The 23850-nt window shown below is 34.3% G+C and overlaps 1 protein-coding gene across 4 annotated transcripts in view; it reads right to left on the bottom strand.

The window, feature by feature from the left end:
- ECPAS (Ecm29 proteasome adaptor and scaffold) overlaps nt 1-23850 on the bottom strand; it is a 107534-nt gene that overhangs the window by 37300 nt on the left and 46384 nt on the right. For all 4 annotated transcript variants that reach the window (XM_045563640.1, XM_045563638.1, XM_045563639.1 and 1 more), the window contains 16 exons: nt 20909-20990; nt 18243-18362; nt 15355-15440; nt 15028-15106; nt 13150-13199; nt 12033-12099; nt 11818-11940; nt 9882-9985; nt 7573-7696; nt 6504-6584; nt 5311-5536; nt 4773-4864; nt 2924-3058; nt 1873-2035; nt 1264-1436; nt 39-140 (listed from right to left, as the gene is read on the bottom strand). In XM_045563640.1, coding sequence (XP_045419596.1) covers nt 39-140; nt 1264-1436; nt 1873-2035; nt 2924-3058; nt 4773-4864; nt 5311-5536; nt 6504-6584; nt 7573-7696; nt 9882-9985; nt 11818-11940; nt 12033-12099; nt 13150-13199; nt 15028-15106; nt 15355-15440; nt 18243-18362; nt 20909-20990 — 1807 coding nt within the window. The remainder of the gene's footprint in view (nt 1-38; nt 141-1263; nt 1437-1872; nt 2036-2923; nt 3059-4772; nt 4865-5310; nt 5537-6503; nt 6585-7572; nt 7697-9881; nt 9986-11817; nt 11941-12032; nt 12100-13149; nt 13200-15027; nt 15107-15354; nt 15441-18242; nt 18363-20908; nt 20991-23850) is intronic.

The following is a 23850-nucleotide window of genomic DNA, read 5'->3' as shown; positions in this document are numbered from 1 at the left end:
CCTTTGCTTGAATAACTGACAATCAGCAATATAAATACCTCCACGGAATCCATCAGACCTTGCAAGAGGAGCTTCTGGTGAGGAAAATCTCCATCCCCAACTGGAAAATATCCCAGTGTTTGGATTGCTCGTTCTTTCATCTGGAAGAACACAGAATTATTTTCTTTTAAACAAAGTATATGAGCTTTACCACAGAACAGTGTTTCCAAAATGAGATGACAGGGAAGGGCACTCTAACTAATGCACCAATGCATAAGCCTTCATAAAAGCATCCAATTTCACAGAAGTATGTCTATAAGACACTGGAGGCAAAAATACATAAAACTGAGTCCACTGAGGATCCATAGCTGCAAAGAAGAAAGAAGAAAGCCTACAACTAGGCTTAACTTTGAAACTATAATGATTAAAAATATGGGTTTCTGGGCCCAGAGGATCTGGGACCAAATCACATCTCGACCATTTCAGTAGCCTTTACAGGTGTGCAACTTTAGGCAAGTTCCTTCCCCTCTCTGTGACTCTATTTCCTCAGGTTACCTTACACAGAGATGACAACTGTGCCTACTTCACTAGCCCTTTTGCAAGATTCAATTGATTAATGCATGAAAAGTGCTTAGTACGCTCCCTGGCACATTACAAATGCTTCCAATGGTTGGCAATTATTAGTTAGTAATAACTAACAAAAACTACACTGTGTGATCTTCTCTCATCTTCATTAAGCTTGTAGTAAACTGATATTTCTGCTCATTAAATCACCTTATACCTCAACACTGAGGTGCTTTTATCACAAAGAATATATTTAAAGTCTATGAAAATATTTAACTAAAATTAAAAAACATAAATATCCTCTCCTTCAGATTACACATTGTTTACTAAGGCCCAGTTTTCTTAAAAACAAGCTGGCTTTTAGGAGATTAAGATTTAGATCTGGTCTAAAATTATGAAGATTGTAAAAGTACTTAATATTCTATTATTCACCTTTGCTTGACAAAAAAAGATTTCTTGATGAATTTAATACTTCACTCAAGTCTTAATAAAGGCCTAAATTAGAATAACTGGTTCAAAAGATGCACGCACGAAGCTTGTACACAAGTCATCCCTAACTTAAAAGTAAACATTTAGACTTTCTTCTATAATTTAATTGCTCTTTTTAACATTAAATCCTTCTCCCAACTGCAATGCCACCTATCCTCATTATAATTTGGTTTTGCTCATTTATGAACAGAAAGAAACCCAGGAAGGAAAGGAAAAAAGAAAGAAACTTGCCTTATTTGTTTCTTTACTGGAAGGTATTCTATTTAGTAAACTTTCTACAAGATGCAATTTGGTAAAGCCAGATCCCTCACTTGGGATTGGGAGAGGACCATTTCTCCCAATTTCACCCAGAGCTGTACAGGCAGCAATTGCCAGGAGGGGTGATGTACTGTCCAAAAATGAGCCTGTAAGCACATTTAGACAAAACAGAGAATGATATACTGTTATCCTTGTGATCCAAAGCAACTAGCAATGTATTCAAGGTATTTTTCAAAGAAAGCAAAATAAAATCAAAGTCTACAATATCTTCCAATTGACAATTTGTTAACCTTTATTCAGTAATGAGATGCCGTAGCAACAGAATAGTGTTCTTTTTGAATGTGTAAATTTTTTCCCATAATAGAATCATTCCTGTTATATGAAAGCATGTAGAAAAAAATATACAGAAAAAAACAGAGTACTTTCATTGTTATTAAAAATATAGAATTTATTCAGCATCAAGTAAGTTTTTGTGGAAAAGCTTGTACCTTTAAAGTGCAATGCTGTAACAAAAATGCCATATTAAAACTTAATATAATTCAGAAATTGCAACATCCCAGTCAGCATAAAGATATTAATTACCTATTGTTTCTGTGGCACTCTGAATGAGTTCCTCTTGTTCAGGCAGGAAATCAGCATTTCTCTCGGGGTCTTGTTGCTCTGCAATTCTCATTTTCTTTTTAGCCAAGTATCTTCCCACTGTGAATCCCAAAGCAAGCAAGGATCCGTGCTGTATCTCTGGGCTCTAAATTTAACAACACAATAGCATATGTCTCTGGCTCTCTCTCACGTGTGCAAGAATACACTGAAATAACTATTTATTAGAATCATCTCTCCAATAAAACATAAAGCCAAAAAATAAAGTGAACACTTGAGGTTCCCCTGGATGTTAATGAACCAAGCTTAAGAAACAACAGAAACCTTGAGTTTCTAACACAGAGAATTTTGAGAAGTTAAGCTGAGTCTTGATCCACTTCAAGATTCACATTCCCTAATCCCACGCCCACTCCAACTCTGGGTAAGGTGACTCACTTACATGCTCCTACAGCACCCACCCTTTCTTCTAGCTTATAGCACTTATGTAAGTACAGTATCATAATTTTCAAGCATAATTTCTCCCTAGTGCCAATAAAACACAATGAACAGATCCTATTTCTAATGGCTAAAACCTCTAAACACAAGGCAGCCCATAAACTATTTGAAAGCAAAGTTTATTTTTTCATAGGCATAATGGTAAGCAGCAGTAAATACGGAAGAAAAAAGGAGCAAACATTTCTCCCTTCAGTACTAACCAGGCCTGACCCTCCCTAGCTTCCAAGATCAGCCGAGATCTGGTGTATTCCTGGTGTTATGGCTGTAGGTTCTAAGCGCCACGCAGTACTAGGAATTCTCATGTATTTACTCACCTCTGTATTCCTGCACCAAAACAGTGCTCATCCATGCAGCACTCAAATTTCTTAAATGAACTGACTGAATCAATGTATTATCTACCTCGTTTAATCTTTACATTCATAAAAGCAAGGTATTTGTAAGTTCATTTTACAAATGAGAACACAAAAACTAAAAATAGGCTAGATTCTTTTGTAAAACCCTATCTGCCACAAAAAAGAACAAGACAAAACTGATAACATACATGATTGTCCTTTGTAGTCTTTATAAGCTGTTCTATCATTGACTTCAACTCATTCCCCGATACTGTTGATACCACCACAGAATAAAACAATGCTGCCAGTTCACGCATTTCTTCTTTACTGCTATTCATCAGACTCTGAGTGGTACAGAAAAATAAATATATATGTTATATATAACCATCTTCCTGTTGATGGTATCTAACATTTAAAATTACAAGAATAAATTATACATTATAATGTTCAATCTATTGGCATCCATGAGAAAAAAAAACACAAGCGGTTGTTTCAAAACAAAATGAAAGCAATATACCAAAATCTTAGGTACATTTTCAATTAAAGATACACAAGTAGAAAACAGGGCAAATTAATACACAGATGATCTAAAACAGAGGCTAGTAAACTTTTCCTGTAAATGGCCAAATAGGCATTGTGGGCCATCTGGTCTCTACTGCAACTACTCCATTCTGCCGCTGCCCTGCAAAAGCAGCCATAGACAATATATGTGGAACAGGAACAGCTATCTGCCAACAAAATGTTGTGGATGCTATAATTTTCACATGTCGTGAAGTGTTACTTGTTTTTTGATCTTTTTTACAAACATTTAAAAACATAAAAGCCATTCTTAGCTTGCAGGCCTCACAAAAACAGGAGGAAGCCATATTTGGCCCTTGTACCACAGTATGACAACCCCTGATCTAAGAGATCAAAGCTCAAAAACTATAAAATCATTTTAAAATCAGCAAACATTCATAAAGAATAAAAAGCATTTTTAAACTAGAAGCAATTTCATGAGATCAGATTTTCCAGAAAAGTGCAAAACTCACACCTCTTGGTAAATTACATTCATATTTTCACACTTAAAGATAAAATCTGTACATTTTACCATGATTCAAGCTGCCATTTTCCAAAAAGAACTACATTATGTAGCAGAAGAGGTACACAAAACTGAACAGGCCATACTTGTACTAAAAAAAGTATTCACTGTTTATCTGAAATTCAAATTTAAATGAGCATCTTGTATTTTTATTTGCTAAGCCTGGCAACCCTTTTGGTGTGACCATGGGACAGAACACCCTTATACATGGCAGGTGGAAATGTAAACTGGTACCACCCACATGGAGGGTGTGGCAATATCTATCAAAATTATAAAAGCACATGTTCTCTGAACCAGTAATTCCACTTTTGAGGAATCCATCTAAAACACATACTCTTCCCCATACGCAAAATGATAGATTATTCATTGCAGCAGAATGGAAGTACTCTAATGACCATCAGTAAAGATCTAGAGTACATTATAGTACATTCATACAATGAAAAATGATGAAACTATTAAAGAGGATGCTCTCTCCATAGTTATGGAGAAATAGCTCCAAGTTCTATGGTTAAGTTAAAGGTACAAAATAGTGTGAATAGTATGCTTTTTGTGTGAAAGAAGGGAAAAAAATTAAAAATGCATATTTTTCCATGTATATGCATAAGTAAACTCTAGAAAGTATGTCATAGGTCAGGTTTGTCAGAGGTGAGGGCGAAAGGCCAAAACGTTGGGGGGATTTGGATAGGTGGGAGATGGTTGTAGAGAGGAGACATTTTATACCTTTTTTAATTTCAACTATACAAATCTATTGCTTACTTTTTTAAAAAACTTTTGAAACAGAAAAGGAATTATTTTATACTCATATGACTCTCAATTCATCTCCCACTCTCACCCAGATGGGTCAATGAGATATTACTATATTGACCTACATGATTCCCAGTAAGTGTTTGATGATGAGGGAGTTCTCAAAATGACCTAAAGGCAGAAAAGTATGAAATATAAAGGATCAAAGAAAAATATACATGCACAGGACATACCTTTATCCATTCTGTTTTGTCTACAAATTTGGCAGCCAGTTTTTCTGGATACACTGATACAGCTTCCAACAGACAGTACATAACTGGCAAACCTAAATAAAAATACAGTACCATTTTAAATTTCAAGAAAAGTAATGAACATACAGGGATCACTAAATTCCTTTAACGTATAAGGCTACTGTTCTAGCATACATTCCCTCAGTTCTACCAAAAACACTCCAAATTACACAACCTAAATATACTATGTAATTCAACACAGCAAATTTACAAATTAGTTATCTATAAAAAGGGATATCTTGTTCTTCACACACACTTCTAAAGTAAAAACACATTAATATTATCTATTGTCAGCATTTCTTTCTGCAGACAGAATAAGTGTATCAAGAATGAATCAGATAAGTGTAGAAAAGAAACAAAGACTAATGTTCAGTTACAGAAGTGAAGAGAGAATAATTTTGCTATAAATTCTTAGCTGAGTTTAAAATTAGACTTTTGCTTAAATGCTTTAATGTCTTTCCTCAGTATCATGACTTCCTACCTCCAACACCTGCTAACAACTGCTGAAGCAAGCCAATGTAAATCTGAACAGGGTTGGTTTCCCCGCTCTTATTAGAAGACGATGAAGATGTCGCCTGGCTGCCTGACATTAAAGTCCGTATATAGCGTCCAATGGCTGGGGCGTGATCTTGCATATCAGCCAAACTCTGAGAGGTGGGCACCACCCCCGCGCTGTGAGCTAGGCACATGCGCAGGTACAAAACTATCTAAAAACAAAAGGAAGAGGAATGCCAGTTAAGCTTCTCAAAAAGTCAGTGTAGGAGGATACTCTTCAAAGTGACAATTTCCAGTTTTAATTCTCCCACCCTCCTTCATAAAGCTATTCCAATCCTCATGAAAGCCAGAAAATATGACTCAATATGACAACTAAATTAACACAATGGAACAAAACTTATATAACAAGCTTTTACAAATCCAAAGAGTATTTTTAATGGAGTTTAATGGAGTTAAAATACAAACTTAACTTTTAAAGTCTGAAAATTACAATGAAAATCATTACTTTTTAAAAGCCATATATACGTGACTAGGCAGAAATTGGGGGCAAATGGCCTATTCCTGTATATTTCCAATTGTATTTAATTTCCACTGACACAAGAATTGAGAAAATGGGTTCAAATCATCTACAAGAGAATACGACACTATAAAAACTTCTACTATAAACTGGCTACTGAGGAGTCCTCTGGAAGCTCTTTCCTTGAAAGCTAAAATAAGACAGGCAGCAACTCACTGTGAATATTCTTACTCTGAACAAGATTATCTTGTATTTTAATTAGTGCAAGTCAATGATCTAAAAAATAGAATTTCCCTTAATAATGGTTATAAATTAATCCTCTCCAACCTCCAAAACTAAATAACCCAAACAACCTCAACAATAAGTTGGCTTCAAAACTCAAGTCTAACTTGCTGCAAAATCCTAACAGTAATCACTACAGAGCATCCAGTTCTTTCACAGAAAGTATCTCACAGAGATAAATATATTTACAGACTCCACTATATACTAAAATAATACCAATTACCAAGTTATTATTTTTTTTAATAAAAAACCTAGTGAAGAACAATGACACTACAATAGGGGTTTACCTAGAACACAAAAAATGACAGACATCTCTTAGGGTGTAGCATAATCTTTTAAAACCTTAACAAAAAGCAAATAGAAATATATGAAAGTTCTACCTCTCCAAAAGCTGCCGGGTTAAATGGAAGGACAGTGGTCCCAGTCATGTACTTGACTGGAGTTTTCATTCGGTGGGAAGCCTAAGTTAAGAAAGCCCAAAACAAACAGTTACTGAAAAACTGAGTGCATGTGTTCCTGCTCAACTCAAAAACAACTGTATTTCTAGCTACATGTCCAAGGTTTGCTTCTGTCTTTTTCTAATCAAAACATTTTCCTATTAATTATGCTGATTTTTCATGTCCCTCACATCCTAAATAACAGTTGTTTTGCCTTCCCTGCCCCCAATGTTTTTACTGGCTTGTTTAAAAAAGAATAAACCATTCCCTACACCTACTGACACAGTCACCCTAGGCCACTGCATGCCAGTTATTTTCATTAATAATGGAGGTAGGATGAAAATAAGAGCACAGAAAATCTCCTGACCACAAATGACTGAGCTATGGAAAACAGAATCATGCTGCTCCATGCTGACCTCCAATTCCCTTAAGGTGCCTACCCAGCAAAAAGCCATGGCCACCAGTAGAGGTGAAAGGCATGACAGTATCCTCCAGCACAGTCAAGGAAACACTGATGTAAAAAGTGAGACAGAGTTAAGGCTGGGGAATCATCATGCCATGTTCTGATCTACCAGCAAAACACACTCTGCAAAAGCAGAGGCTTGCAAAAGCAGATGGGATGTTCTCTTATGATCACAGTGGAAAAAGCATAAACTGCTCCCTGAAGCATCCTTAAACTTATAGTACCCTGAAGAGTGCCCTTAAAAATACAAAGGAGATGAATTTTTAAGCATGTTATACTAAGGGAAAAATTTTTTTAACACAGCCAAAATGTTGATGAGCATGAAAAGAATTAGAAGTAACTCATATTTAGGCAAAACATACCAATTACATTGAGAATTATGGTTCTCCTTACTTTGTACCACCCTCTTATTATAAATATTAACATTAACATTGCTAGAAACTTTACTAATACAACACTTAGTCATTACATTTTTTCACTTAAAATGGATGTTTATTTTCATCATCCATTATATGATTCAAACAAATTATGTGAAGTTAAATGCCATACCTTTTCTTGGATATAATATACCATTTCTGGAAAAGAAGGCATCTGCTCAGAAGCACTTTCTTTTCTGTTTCGACCAGGAAGACACCGTAGTACTCGTTGTGCTTCTCCATGAACTTCTTCTCGTCTTTTAGAAAGATAAATAAGAATAAAAATTAAACTTCACCAATTAAAAAATAATCATTTGAAGAATAAGAACAGCAATCTGGCAGCTGGAATTCTGAGAGAATGTCTTAAATATATTCTTGGCTATCTAGAATACTGTCAATAAAATACATATAAGAAATTACTTCTTTTTGGAAATTTCATGAGATTTGGAGTCATCTAGCTTGCATCTTTGAATTTTATTCACAGAAAAAAAAAAACAGGATATTGCAATTCGTTACGTAAATATCTATATGTATGCTTTACCCTGCCAGAGGCCAATCATAAACAACTATAATACAAACTTTAAAATTCAGTGACTGCCCAGTGTTCTATATGCTCCACCCAAACTCCTATACTGCACTAAGGTATTCAGCTACAATTCTGTACAATTGATAACTGATAAGTGACATTAATGTGTTAAATGTAAAACCCAATTAACTGCAGACCACCTAGAGATTGACCTCAGCAATAATCTTATTCAGATACTATAAAAAGGACCTTTTAAGTCCTTAATTGCCTCTGAATTGTATCTAGTTTTCCTAACAACAGACAACAAGCTGACAAAAAAGAATAAATAAAGCCTCAAAGCTGGGCACAGTGGCATGCGCCTGTAGTCCAGCTACTCAGGAGGCAGAGGCAGGAGGATCCCTTACAGCCAGTGCTTGAGGCTGCAATATGCTATGATCAAGCCTGTGAACAGCCACTGTACTCCAGCCTGGGCAACATAGGGAAATCCATCTCTAAAAAAATAAAATAAATAAAGCCTCAAGTTGCCAGAGGATTTTCATTTGACTGGGACAGTTTTAACTAAACTACAGAAGGAAAACTGTTGAATTATTTACGCTTGGGTTTTAGTTTTTTAAATAAAAATAATTTTTAGCACTTAGAGACAAGGCACAGTAGTTGAGAGCTCTGCTTGAAGTCCAACTCCCTGGACTTAAATTCTGGCTCTAACATGAACTGCCATCTTGACTGCCAGGCCACAATACTGTGTGGCCTGTGGCTGGGAAAATAATGTAAAAAGAGCAGCAGGGCACCAGAATCAAGATTAACAATCCAAAGTTACTTTAACCAAATCTAAATGCACTATATGAGAAGAGCAGCCAAGATCAGAAGTCAAAAGTCGGAGCCTCTCAATAACCTGTAATATCCAATTAAAATATCAAACAAATAAACCACAGCAAAATATATGCAATTTATAGGAATGAAAATAAATGGCAGGCGAGGCATACAGTTCCAACTAGACTATGGAAACAGTTATCAAGTAATTATCTATTTTTTTAAAATGGACCATAAGTTTAGGGGCAAGGCTATTCAAATCATCAAATGATGCATAATTTTATTTAAACTATTCCTCAGTACGAATGAGACTTTTTACCCCCCCAAGGTAAGGCTATCCCTAATAACATAAAAGAAAAAAATATTTAAGAATCTCACTTAAAGGATGCAAAAATTCTAAATATTAGATGTAGTAATAGTTTAATATGAAATATAATAGAGTGCTTCTAGGATTTCAAGATGTCATTGACTATAAGATACATAATAGATTTGGTAAGTCATTTTAACATGTATAGATATACCTCATTGTATGTACATATGATTTTTAAAGGCATGTTCCATAAGGCATGTCCTAATTTCAGAACCATTTCAACACTTTAAAAAGTGCATCATATACTCTAGAAATGCAGTAACATAATTAATACAAAATTCAATACATATACTTTACCTAAAAATCTTAATATATTAGACAAAAAATGATACTCCATCAACATGTGTATGTATGTCACACCACAAGCATTAACCTTTTTTCTCCTTACATAGGACCTATTTTTAGAGATATAATTATATTACACATACAATCATATAATTTACCTTATTTACACTTGACCATTTCATAAGGATTTTTCTGTATTATCTATTATCATGTATTATGTAAATATACATGTAACCTATATACATTATAGACAGATATACATGTAATATCTATATCATTATGTAAATATATAGGTATATGACAATTCTCTGTCATAACAAAGGCCATACTTTTAACTATTTAGTAAATTGCTTCTAAATTTCATAGACCAACATAGCAAACAGAAATTTTAATAATTTTCAAATAAATTTAAAATGAACCCAATATCAAATTAATATCCTTTGAAACTTACGGATCTCCTGCAGCCAATAGGAGCAAATATCTGGAAGGTATATGATCCGAGGGAAACACTGTGCTGGCAAATTTCACAGCAACCTGTCGAACTTGAACTTCAGGCTATTTGACACATAAACACACAGAGACCCCCCCATCAAAAAAAAAAAAGAAAGAAAACTCAATAACCAGCCATTCATTCCAGTCAAGATGAGTCATTCTAATTGTAAACAATGCAAAATTTTACGTTGATATTTCAACATATGTGTCTAAATCAATAAAATCAAGACAAATAATTTACTCAAAATCTTTATGATGTTTAAAAATTTTTTGGATAGTGGTATTACTTAAAGAGTACTTTTATGATTTAAGAGGATCCTCCAAGTAAAACAGGAAGACCCACAAAGACCACAGCTAGAGAATGTCTCTGTATATGCCCATCCTCAGTCAAAACCTGGGGCCAGGGTCACTGTGACAGTTTCTGGGCACCACCTCTCCCTCTCTAACTCTCAAACTATCAGTCACATGAGTGAAATTCAGATATTTTGCAGGGAACACAAACAGAGCTTACTTGGAATTCCCATGAATTTGAAACAAATACCTCCAATGTTCTCAGATTAGCTCTAGAGTTAAAACTGACTCCAAAGCAAAGTTTAAACTACATAAATACATTCAATTAATTTAGATTAATAATCTATGAATACAAAGTTCAACCAGCAAAGTAGCTTTAGAATCTATTGATCCTAAAGCTTTATTATCATGTACCTTCCCCCAGGTCATTCCTCAAGCATATAACATACATAAGGTAAGAGAAACATTAAGAAATATATACTGTCCCACTCATTCTAGTGTTCTGGCTATTTAGCATTCCTTGAGCTACATTACAGAGTGACCATGTTAAGGACTAGTCTAGATTATATGATTAGCCTAGGCTGGCTGCTTTAAATATAGTCTGTGAAAAGAAATTAGCTTTGGCTTGGTAATATTGTTACATGATTTGATCTGCATGAAAACCAGTATCTACAAGCATTTATGTAAGCATCACACTTCCTTTTAAGGTTACCTAGGCAAAGTTTTAGGTATTCTATTCTAATGAGCTTCCAAAGAAGCTTAAACATTTCTGTCCATGACATATGACCATGAACCATGAGCAATGGACACCAGGAGCATCGACAACAGGACTCTCTTTGTAGCAAGCTTTCTGAATGTATATGATGGCACAATTTAATCCTGTCCTATTTCAATAGAAACTAGGCACCTTTTGCAACTTTTAATAATTCCCTCAATATAAATGTATTAAATTATGTCAGCTTAATTTCAGTAGGACAAAATTTATCTTAATCTGACCAATACTTTTTCATATCATTCCCTCTTCCAATCTCCCTCTCTTTCTACTTCCAAAATGGAGGACAAAAAACTGACTAAAGCACATACATATTTTATTTTGTATATCACATATTATATACACATATGTATATATCTATAAATATTCAAAAGTCTACAAACTCCCATGAAAACCAAATAAAGAGAATAGAAGGAAGAAGAGCATGTATGATAACACAGGCTTTCTCCCTACAGACTCAGTTTGACATATGGAATCTGTCTTTCATTCTTCTGCTTTTCTCTGACAATGTTACCTACAGAACTCTACCCCAATGAGCTACAGAGCTCAGCTACCAGTTAAGAAGACAAAACACTTCCTACTTAGGGAACATGGCATTAAGAACAGTTTTCTCACATGAAACGCTTTAAACATAAACGTCACTACCATTACTTCTCCTCTAAAATCAAATTTTCACCTTGAAGAATTAAAAACAGATCATAAATCACAGTCCAAGTGAAAGCAAATGTTCCTCTCAATTATCAAAGACAGTTAAGGAGAAAGCAATTCAAATTTTGTTCTTAAAAATGTGAAATGTGTATACTACCAGGAATTATAGCTCACACAGACCTACCTTTATTAAGTACGAAGCCACAAGTGCCTCCATGAGAGTTCGCTGTGCTCCTTCCAAAGTGCTATAAGCTCCAACCATCATAGATAACGCTTCCTGAATAGCAAGTCGAGTCTCAGGCTCTTCCTATACAGATGATAAAAAGTGTTTCCCTCCCTGTTGGGTTTCCAGGTGAGCATCCAAAACAGAAAGCATACACTTACCAGCTATTTTCCTACCTTACACAGGGCTTCAAAAAGCTGCTGCACAAGAGCTATATCCTTAGTGAATAAATGGGGCATTCGACTGCAAGAGAATATAAGAGTATCATTACTATGATAATAATAAATTTCCATGAGATGAAAAAGGGAGAAAGTGAAACTAAGCACAAATTTACTGAACTCACAGTGAGTTCTGAACTCACTCTGAACACAACTGTCAGCATCATTAGATTACCCCTCCCAAGAGCCAAATATTTTTAAAAGTAAATATTTAATTCAACTGTCTAATCCAAAAAACCCTTAATATACACATTTTCTAGATATTCCGTCTATAGCATTCCATGCATTCAGTTAACATTTCTGATTTTAACATGACAAAAACAGCTAAGACCAAATTATAATTTAAACTAAAGGCTATTGTAATAAGGGGCTTTGCTACTTCATGCCAACGGATAAGGGACAAGGTCTGCCAACAACCCTGCACTGTACAGTTGATCTGGGGTGGCTTTCTTCTTAACCCTGAAGCTTCCTCCCCTGCACGATATAGGACGGCAAGACCTAGTCTATACAGTGAATACAAAACCTGCACTGGGGCAGAAGCAACACATGGTGCCACTGAGGATGCTTCACTTCTGTCTCCCTGCTTTAAAATATAATGAAGGAAGATGAAACCAGAAGGAACCAGAATGAAGAAATCATACTGAGCAGAAAAAAAAAAATCTTGTCTTTGGAAACAGGGCTACTCAGAAGCATAAACGCTATCAGAAAAGAGAATGACTAGAAAAACCTCAATTACCGGGATTATAAAGACTAGTAGTAGCAACAAAAACTCTTAAGGTCAATCAAATGTCTCTAGGGTACAAAAAAAAAAAAAGAGTAACCCACTATGACACAATTCGGTTTAAAATCTCATCACAAGACTCTCATTTAATATGGTAACATATCTTCAAATGTAAATTAAAATGTCTCATATCTTTTTCCTACTACAAAGAAGACATTTCTAAACAACCTATGACTACTAAATGCATTTCCTTTCAGAATCACAACAAATTTATTCTCCATCCATTGTTAAATGCCACATAATTATTCTCAGTTTACCAACAGGGTATCTCTCACTAAAAAAGAGTTTACTCACCTGGAGAGTTTTCCAACAGCTGAATATGCCATTGACAGTAGTTTAGGGTCCTTGAAATTAAAAAAAGAAAAAGGAAAAGAAAGAACAAAAAAACAGACAAAACAAAAAATACAGTAAACAGCAAAACCTTTTCGCTGCAATTACATGCATTATTTTACTCCTTGTTAAACCTAGTTCTCTCTCTGCCTAACTGCATGATATTAGCATCTGAACAACAACAACAACAACAATGTCCAAACCTAGAATCCATCACACTACTAAAAGGAAAAACAAAACAAAACCTTGCATCCCTAACTCATTCCAAAAGGAAAATGCAGTGGTCATATAGGAAAGATTTCTCTTAGCTAGTGTTGAGTTCAAAATATTTTCAGCACCAGGTAACCTGCAGATGCCTTCAAGGCATTCGGAAAACAGTTAAACTCAATGGAAAATTCATCACTATTCTAACAGATTAGGATCCTCTCTCTCTTACCAAACTGTAGTATGTTGTAGTGCAATTTTCTAAAAATGTGCACTATAATAAACAACTTTCTCTCCTATATTCCACCATAAAAAAATTAAGGAGGTCATAGTCATCATGTAAATTGAAGTTCCCTCCTCAAGATACAGGTAGAATTTTACAAGGTTTTATGAAAACCCACAGTCTAATTACTCAGAATATAGTAACAAACTTCTGCCAATTCAAGTTTATACATTTAACCTAGGATTCACCCTTCCATACTGAAATGACCTCTTATGGATTCATCTGTTGAGAAGACATGCAGCTGTCATCTGGAGGTAAGGGGATTGTGGCCCTGTGGTTATCTAGTCTTTCTAGCCTATTTTTAAATATACAGTTTCTCCCCCAAAACTGCAAGGCATTTTTATTTCTACCAATGACTCCAAAGCATCTATTTATGCAATAAAAATAATCTGAAAGGTTCCCCTAGACTTTAACATGCAAGCGTTATTCAACGGGAGAAAGAAGCTAGGAGAACCAGGCCTATCTACCCCTCAAAACACAGCTGCACAACGAATAAACAGCTTTTCACTAATAACATCTACTAATGCACCTTCACTGTGCTGAACAATTTATGGGTATTAACTCATTTAAAATTCACAATAATCCAATGAGGTGGCAGTATTATTTTCACTTTTCTGATAAAGAACAAAGGTCCAAAGAATTTAAGTAACTCACCAAAGAACAAAACTAGGATTCAAACTCAATTCTCCCTTCAAATGATAAGAACTCGGTCTCACTAAACTATTGCAAACATGCATTCATGTTTAGCTAAGACTGAGGAAAATAATCCCAACTAAAGTTCTCAAAACCTTACCTTTTTTATTAGCAAATTCTCCTAAATACTGGAGATGCTGAGGAAATACAGCAGGGAAAACAGGATTCAAAAATCTACAATCCAAGGAATCCTCATCCCACTTAGGTTAAGGAATCAAAAATTTACTGAATGCATGTTTTGACAGAATTTTGAATCAGTAAAATCTCAGCCCCTAAGAATTAACATTTGTTTCCCAATACAAACCAAATCCAAATAGTCTCATGTGGAAATAAATCATAAAATAAATTTCAACTAATTCCTTTAATTCCATTTTTTGCATAGTGCCTAGAAGTAGCATAAAATGCACTTAGCTAGAAAAATACTGTTTAAAGAAGTGGTAAAGACCCCTCAAGATTGACATCAATTTTTTAACACTTATTTCTAAGAAAAGCAAAAAAATAACAGTAATTTCTGAAATTTGCACTACTTCAAGTAAAAATGTTAAGAAACAACAAATAGCAAACTTTAACTAACTACATCAACGAGTAGACCAGAAAGATTTACTGTAGAAAATACTTTAAAATATAAAATGTTGACAAAATTTAAAAGACAAATCACTTACTTCTTTATATTCATTGATCAGCTTAGTGAGGCCATTCAAAAGCATTGGACCTAACGGCTTAATCTTGATTTCTGGACATCTTTTAAAAAAACACACATACACAAAGTAAGATAAGACTCTTATAATTACGTGTCTTTTCAGATGACTACTTCAAATGATTAGAGACATAACTGAAATAAGTTAAATAATCTATTAAAATCTGAAATTTCTAAAGATGAACAAGCATGATTTCTTTCTAGGTAAGACAAGTAAAAAGATATGTTTGAATTATTTGATCATTCTAGCAGCCTGAAAACCTTACAGTTAAAATAGTTCAAAAAAACTTACGTTAAACAAATGTGATGCACAAATTGCAGGGATAATGTTCTTAACTTTGAATTTGTATTTGTACCAAAAAGGCCATCATACACCACCTGTGCGAAAGGAACAAAGTCAAGAACATAAATTAACCAAGTAACAATTTATTATTTTCAAATATCAGTCAAAATTCAACTTGCTCCAACTTGTTCTTCAAAATTAATGCAGTTCTTTTTAATACAGACAAACATTATTAGCTGACCAACTTAGAAAGCCAATCAGTAGCCCCTAACCAATAGACTGTGGAGTAACAAACACAATAGTTCATCTCACAAACAAGTCTGTAAAACTTGTGGGTCTATGACCACTAGGAAGAAATAAAGAGCACACACTGTAGTGAGCCACCACTCTGCCATTCCATACCACACATGGGACACTAACAGATAAGACCATTTGGGGAGAATTAAGTTTCTTAATTACATGCAGTCATTCAGAACAAATTAGAATAAAAGCTTCAAAGAAAACAACAAAATTAGAACATTCTGCAAGTGTGCAGTCAGGGTACAGGTGCTCTGTGTATTGTGAAATCATATTTAGAAGGCAAAAAGATCATGTAGATGAGTCCTGTGCAGCATCCACCAAGTTCATATATTAAACGTCAACATCAAAAATATCTAAACCCCTCAAATTGCTGCTTTTTATGAGAAAGACTACCCTTACACTTAAAAAACAAAACAAAAAAATACTCTTGTTCCTAAAACTACTAGCAGTATTCAGATCTTCTTTAACAATAACATGTGAGCTACATACTAATATTGAGTATCTGCTTTATAATCTATAATATATATGTCACTATACTAGAGGCCATGAAATATTTTTAAAAAAGGCATCTCTATCAAGGCATTCAATCTTATTAAGATGTACATATATTAAAATAGGTTGGTCCAAGTGCAGTGGTGTTTACAACTAATTGATCACAACCAATTACACATTCCTTTATTCCTTCTCCAGTCCCACTGCTTCACTTGACCAGCCTTAAAAAAAAAAAAAAAGAAAAAGAAAAAAAAGATGTACATATATTAAAAATGATATAGGAGAAAATATAATGAAGTGCCATTATTATATAAAACAGACTTTTTTTAGACCATTAATCTGATAGTCATACTACATAGTATAATATGATTAAGATAATAGAAGCAGAAGGATTAATCTAGAATGCTAATGTTTTCTGGGAAAAACAAAATTTATGGTATACATAAGTGAAGAATTATTTTGGGTGCTTTTATATGTTCAGAACTCAGGTGAGATAAGACATGTCTAGTTAAAGGAATAGGTATCGGGAAAGAAGAGACTCATCTGAATGATACCTTGAAAGATTCTGTGATGTAAAGACAGGTAAAGAAAGGGGTAGGGCAAACTATGTAGGAGAATGTAATGCCACCATTAGAAATGAGCATATAAGAATATAACAAAAGGAAGAATGTTTACGGGGGGTGATGGACATTGAGTTTTATCTTTGAATGTGCTCAATTTTAGCTTCCGAAGTAGCTGCAACTACAGGCATATACCACCTAATTTTTTTTTTTTTTTTTTTTTTTTAGAGATGGGAGTTTCACTATGTTGTCCAGGTTGATCTCAAACTCCTGGCCTCAAGCAATGCTCCCACCTCATCTTTCCAAAGTGCTGGGATTACAGGCATGAGCCAGCACGCCCAGCCTCAGCAGCATGTTGAAAGAATTATACACTACTCACAGGTATACAAAGGATACAAAGTCAACACACAAAAATCAGTTGCATTTCTATACTAACAATGAACAATCTGAAAAAAAATTACATACACAATTCCATTTACAATAGCACCAAAAAGAATAAAATACTTAGGAATTAACTTAACCAAAGAGGTGAAAAACTTGGAGAATGAAAACTATAAAACATTGCTGAAGGCAAATAAAAAAGATATAAACAAAAACACATACCATATTAGTGGATTGGAATACTTAATTGTTAAGACAGCAATACTAACCAAACCAATCTACAAATTCAATGCAATTCCTATCAAAATTCCAGCTTTTTTGTTGTTGTTGTTAGAAATAGAAAACCCATTCTAAAACTCATAGGGAAGCTCAAGGGATCTCAAAATAGCCAGAACACTTTTGAAAAAGAGGAACAATGCTGGAGGACTTACACTTCCTGATTTCAAAAGTTAGTACAAAACTACTGTAATCAAAACAATATGTTACTAGCATAAAGACAGACATATAAACCAATGGAACAGAACACAGAGCCAACGTAAACCCTTGCATATATGGTCTTTCATGACTTTGAAAGGGATTACCACCATCATTTAGGGTAAATGGAAACCATATATAATATAGGTTGAAAGTCCCTTATCCAAAATGCCTGGGACCAAAAGTGTTCTGGATTTCAGACTTTTTTGATTTTGGAATATTTGCATATGCATAATGAGATATATCTTGGGGCTAGGACCCAAGTCTAAACACAAAATTCATTTATGTTCCATACAGACCTTACACACATAGCCTCAAGGTAATTTTATACAATATTTAATAATTTTGTACATAAAACAAGGTTTTGAATGCATTTTAACTGCAACCTGTCACATGAAGTACAGTCTGGAATTTTCCACTTGTGGTGTCATGTCAGTGCACAAAAAGTTTCAGATTTTGAAGCATTTTGGATTTTGGATTTTTGAATTTGGAGTGCTCACCTGTATATATGCTATAATACGATTTTTAAAAATCATTCTACAGCAAACTTAAGATAGAAAAAAAGAATCTCATTAGTCTTGTTATATACATCAACCTACTTCCTGAATGCTCACTAATACAGTCTCTTCTCTAATTAAATAGACATAAAAGTTACAGATAGGCCATTTCTCTCTGGAAAGAATAAATTACCTGAATGTTAGCTGGGAACGTTTCGGCAGCTTGTCTAGAGCGGAGGAGATGAGGAACAATCTTTAACTTGACTCTTGTGCTGACGGGGTCCCTTTTCAGCTCTGGCTTCAGAACTGCTCCCTGTTAAAAATATGTATGATTATAACACAGTATTTCAAAATTTTTCTGAACTGAAAAAGTCAGGAGAACTCATCTAATACAGTGGTCTCTTTGTTTCATGATTCCTTTATACTCTTAAAAATTACTGAAAGACTCCAAAGAGCTTTGGTTTGTATAACATATAAATATTTATTACATTAGAAATTAAAACTGAGAAATTTAAAAATATTTATTCATTCAGAAATATTAATAAACTCACAACATATTTTCATAAAAAATAACTATATTTTTCAAAGCAAAAAAACTGTATGAGGGAGTGACATTGCTTTACATTTTTTGCAAATCTCTTCAATGTTCACCTTACTAGAAAAGAGTTGGATTCTTATTTATTCATCTGCATTCAATCTGCTGTAATACGTTCTTTTGGTTGCAGTAGGTAATAAAAACTCTCCTTGCACAGATATGTGGTTTAAAAAGTGAGGATGATTTTAGCCTTTTCAAGTAATTGTGGATATTCTTTTTTGATACTGTATCAAAACTTAAGAAATGGCCAGGCGCGGTGGCTCACCCTGTGATCCTAGCACTCTGGGAGGCCAAGGCAGGAGGATCGTTTGAGGTCAGGAGTTCGAGACCAGCCTGAACAAGAGTGAGACCCTGTCTCTACTAAAAATAGAAAAATTAGGTGGGCGTGGAGGTGCACACCTGTAGTCCCAGGTAGTCAGGAGGCTGAGGCAGAAGGATTGCTTGAGCCCAGGAGTTTGAGGTTGCTATGAGCCAGGCTAATGCCACAGCACTCTAGCCCAGACAATAGAGCGAGACTCTGTCTCCAAAAAAAAAAACTTGAGAAATAATAATTTCTTACAGGTTAATTGTTTATTAAAGAAAAAAAAGATTAGTTGCAATTTGGAGTTGAAACCTTATCAATGAACTTTTGCATGCCCTGTCATACTATTTTCTACTGGTCTATCTTGCATTTTGTATGTGTCCCTTAACCTTGTATGCTTTTGTAACATCACTGGTCATTTGAAAAATATTGGCTCGCTGAGTTAAGCAATGCTTCACTATACAACACCAAAAAAGAAAGAAAAGCATGTGCTCATATCACCACTAATCTCATTAGAAAAATTCATTAAGTATTGATAAGCTGCCAAGTCACTGTGGTGAATGAATACAAGTTTCCCAAAATTCTAATTTCTGCTTGAAAGCTCAACTTTTAACATTACCAATAAATCATTTTGATTGTTTTTCTTGCAGTGACAATATCATTTTTTCCCATTAGAGAAAATATCTGCCAGATACCCATCTCAATAACATATAGTCTGCCTGCCTACTCTTCAAGTGAAATCATTTTTACTGCTTCATCAAGGATGTTGGTTAAGTAAAGCTGAGTTTTTTCTCTCTCTTTTTTTTTTTTTTTTTTTTTTTTTTTTACTATGAGTGCACAACAGTGAAGAATAGAATGACTGCTAGTCATCTGCTGACATGGCTTTGATTTGCGGTAGGACCCAAGCATGTATACCATTGCTTCTGTACCATCAGTGCTAACATCAGCATGGTAAAAAAGGCCACCAATCTCGTCTTTGCAGACCTCTAAAAGGTTCTCTGTGACCCCAAAAAGGTCCATGCACCACACCCCCATACTCTGAGAAGCACTAATATAATCCAATCCCTTCATTTTTTTACACAAAGAACATGAGACCCAGAGAAATTATGTGATCAGATAAACCTCTCCTCCCCAACACGTTCATGTGCTGCCATGTAAACTAGAATCCAGTGGCCCCAATTCTCGATTCATTGTTCTTTCTGCCATACCACACTCAATTTAATCTAACTGGAGCTAATATTATTTTTAAAACAACTATGTATGGTTCAAAAAGCAAGAAAGCAAGCAAGCAAATAACCCTTTTGTGTCTGGCTTTGGACTTAGAATACTTCTAAACAAATTAAACTAAAAGAACTTACTAAGCAAAAGTCTTACTTGTTCAAAGTTTCAGAAGAACTCATATTTTGTTCTAAATTCTAGACCAGGGGTCTGCAAACTACAGCCCACGGGCCAAATCTGGCCTACCACCTATTTTGATAAGGCCTGTGAGTTAATCATTTTTACATTTTTAAATGGTTAAAAAAAAATCAGGGAAGTAATATTTTGTAACACCAGAAAATTATAAGAAATTCAAACATCATATCCACAGAGTTTTACTGGAACACGGCCACCCCTCATTTGGCTATGTATTGCCTATGGCTACTTTCACGTTGTAACAGAGTCCAGTAGTTGAAGCCTCAGAGACCATAAGGGCTGCAAAGACTAAAATATTTACAGAAAAAATTTGTTGATACCTAACAATGTGTCATCATTAATTAAGCACATGAAGTGAAAATACCAGATCCAGTAAAGTAAGTTAACAAGAGATTTTAATTCACCTAGACTAGCATGGCTTAAAACTAGTATTTCATATAGCACAGACTCAGCTTAAATCAAAATAACCAGGAAAAATGTACCAATAGATACAGTTCATGTCACCAAAATGTTTTTTATGCTAATGTAAGAATAAACCAAAACAACCTACCTCTTTTGTCTTCAGAGGTATATCTCCAAGGTATACTTTGTACATCTTATTAATGATGGCAGGATTATTCCAGTCAATTAAGCTATGGAAGGTTTCAACACAGGTTGTTAAAATTACTTTTTCTTCCGACTTCAATGATTTCAAAAAATCATAGCCCCAATATTTATTACCAAAGGAAAATGTTACAAACACACAAATGGAATGGGCAATTGACATACATTGTAGAAGAAAGGGGATCAACTTCTATCAATGTTCATTTTTAAACAACAAAAAAATACAAATCATTTATCTTACCTTGATTCAACAGATTATTGTATCCAATGGCCTAGTTTGGTACCACAAAAGAAAACTGGACTTTGTTCCTATAGCAATAGGCTCTCAGGGCCAATGCCACAGAGCAACTCCAACAAAGCGGAGTTATTTACAGTTGTTCAAAGAGCCCCAGGGCAGGGTATGACTATTCTGTTTAACCACTGGAAAATTGGAATGTGACAAAAAAATTTTTACTCATGAAATTAAAGCCACATCCTAGGAATCTTGCATTGATTCAATACAATACAAAAACCACTGTATTTCTCTAATGTTTTATCACTGTGATTCCCAGTGTCCCTTATCTACCAGCACACACTAACAGTTGCAGCACCTAATTCTGCAGAGCAGTCATGTGGCCATTAGTCACTAAGACTTATTCCTATTTGGGATCCACAATAAGGTGAATTAGGCTATAAGGTGATTGGCATTTGGCTCTTATCCTCTGCATCAAACCCCACCCAATCATTTTATAAACTTAGCAATAATGCAATCTTCCCTTTCACTTGACTGGTGAACTTTTACCATACTATCTTGTCTCTGCCTTTTGGCATTGGTCCCACTTTAAAGCTTTCAAACTGTACTTGTGCAAACACAATTTATGATGCTGCTTTGACTGCTTTTCTGATCCATCTCTTCTTTCACAGTTTATCAACCTGCCTCTTCTTTGAATATTCACTACCCCACTATCCTCAAAGACATGCTACAATTCTATTTTAGATATTATTTACTTACATCTTTCCTCAGCTGATTGCTACAAACTAATCCTCAAGCTCCACTATTGTTTCCCTTCTATCATACTTCAGGTTTAGAGACTTTTGACAAACTAAAAGCTTAGGGGTGGTTAACTATCATAATAAGGATAATTTTTACTGTTCCTTCTACCTTTCCTCTTTCCAACTTTCTAGTTTCAGTTTTCTAATTACATGTTTGTTGTGAAAATTCATAAATGAATATGATAGAAAATAAAATTCCTTATAATCTGCACCATATCCCTATTCCTTCTTAATGTGACAACCACTAATATTGGTGTATCCTGTTCTAGACTTCTTTCCTATGCATGGAAAATAGGTGGATGGACGGGTATGGCAGGCAGGTTGATACAGAAATAGATAAATAGATAAGGTGCATCACTTGAAGAGATAGTTGGTACTTTTCACAAAATGAGATAATATCTATATATTTTCAACTCACTTTTTAAGTTGTAACAATATTGTATTATTTTTATGGAAAAATGCATACATTTGTTTTAATAAACACAACCAAAACTAATTAGAACACTTAAGCATCACATTTGTATTTCCAATCAAACCCACTATATGGTATAAAGAATGGTGCCAGTTCAAACACAACATGAAGTTTTAAAGCAAGGTTTTTCTGATACTTCATAAGCAATTCCTTGAAAGGGATACCAGAAAGATTCAGTTATAAAGCAACGAAGAAATTTAGATTTGGGAGGAATATTAAAGTACAATTTAGTCCAACTTTCTTATTTTAGAGAGTCTAAGCCAGCAATGTTAAGCAACCTCCCAAATTCATACTATCAGCAAGAGGCATGACCAGAATTAACTCTGTAACTACCTCCTTCTTCCTCTGTGCCACCTTAAATGCTCTCTAGTGGTAAGCCATTCCCAACCACAACCACCGCCACACACATAATCTCAACAAGCAAACTAAGACACAATGAAGTTAACTTCCTTACTCTGTTACATCTAATTGTATTGGTCTTCCTGAAGAGGGAAAACTATAATATATGCAGCCTTTACAAAGCTTTATGACCTTATTCATGTTCTACTGCCTTCTACCATAGTATTATATAAGCATTAAAATTCAAAAAATAACTACCTGATGACTTGACTTTTTAAGCTAAATATCTCCATTTTTTCAAATTATTCTTCAATCTTTGTACATGTCTTTTTTAAAAATTCACAATGAGTATACATACTATTTTACATTCTGCTTTATTCATTTCCCATTAATTGGAGACAATTTACATGTCGCCATATTATTGTTATAATTGTTATAATTTGTTATATTGTTATAATTTGGCAGATACATATATAATATTCCATAAAGATACAGTAATTCACATAACTACCTCTCCACAGTGGAAAACTGAGTTTGTTTCCACTTTTTTAACAATTATGGAAAATGATACAATGAACAAATCTATACTGTTTTTCTAAATATCTTTTTCTTCTTTTGAATGATTTCCTTAGGATAAACACCCAGAAGTAAGATTTAGATAAAAGGGGGATAAATATTTTTATGGTTTGTTACTTATTACAAACTGCTTTCCAAAAATTATTTCAATTTATAATACTAATCAAAAGTGTATAAGAGTAGCTGCTTCAACAGAAACTTAAATGGATTTAACAATTGCTACACAATTTCATTTATCAGTGGGTATAAACTGATATTCCACTGTTTTATTTTCTGTTGATTTTATTTCTTATACAGAATATTTTCTATGAGTCTATTTACTATTTGTATGTCCTGTATGAATTATAATTTACATAGCAACTCTTTTCATGAATCCAATTTTCACTGTATTAGCCATAATACATAAATATGCTTTATTTTTATACATATTCTTTAAAGCAAAGAAATATATATTTTTATACATATATATT

Source organism: Lemur catta, chromosome 10 (genome assembly GCF_020740605.2).
Source record: "Lemur catta isolate mLemCat1 chromosome 10, mLemCat1.pri, whole genome shotgun sequence".
NCBI lineage: Eukaryota > Metazoa > Chordata > Mammalia > Primates > Lemuridae > Lemur > Lemur catta.
This window is presented reverse-complemented; position numbering and strand designations above follow the sequence as displayed.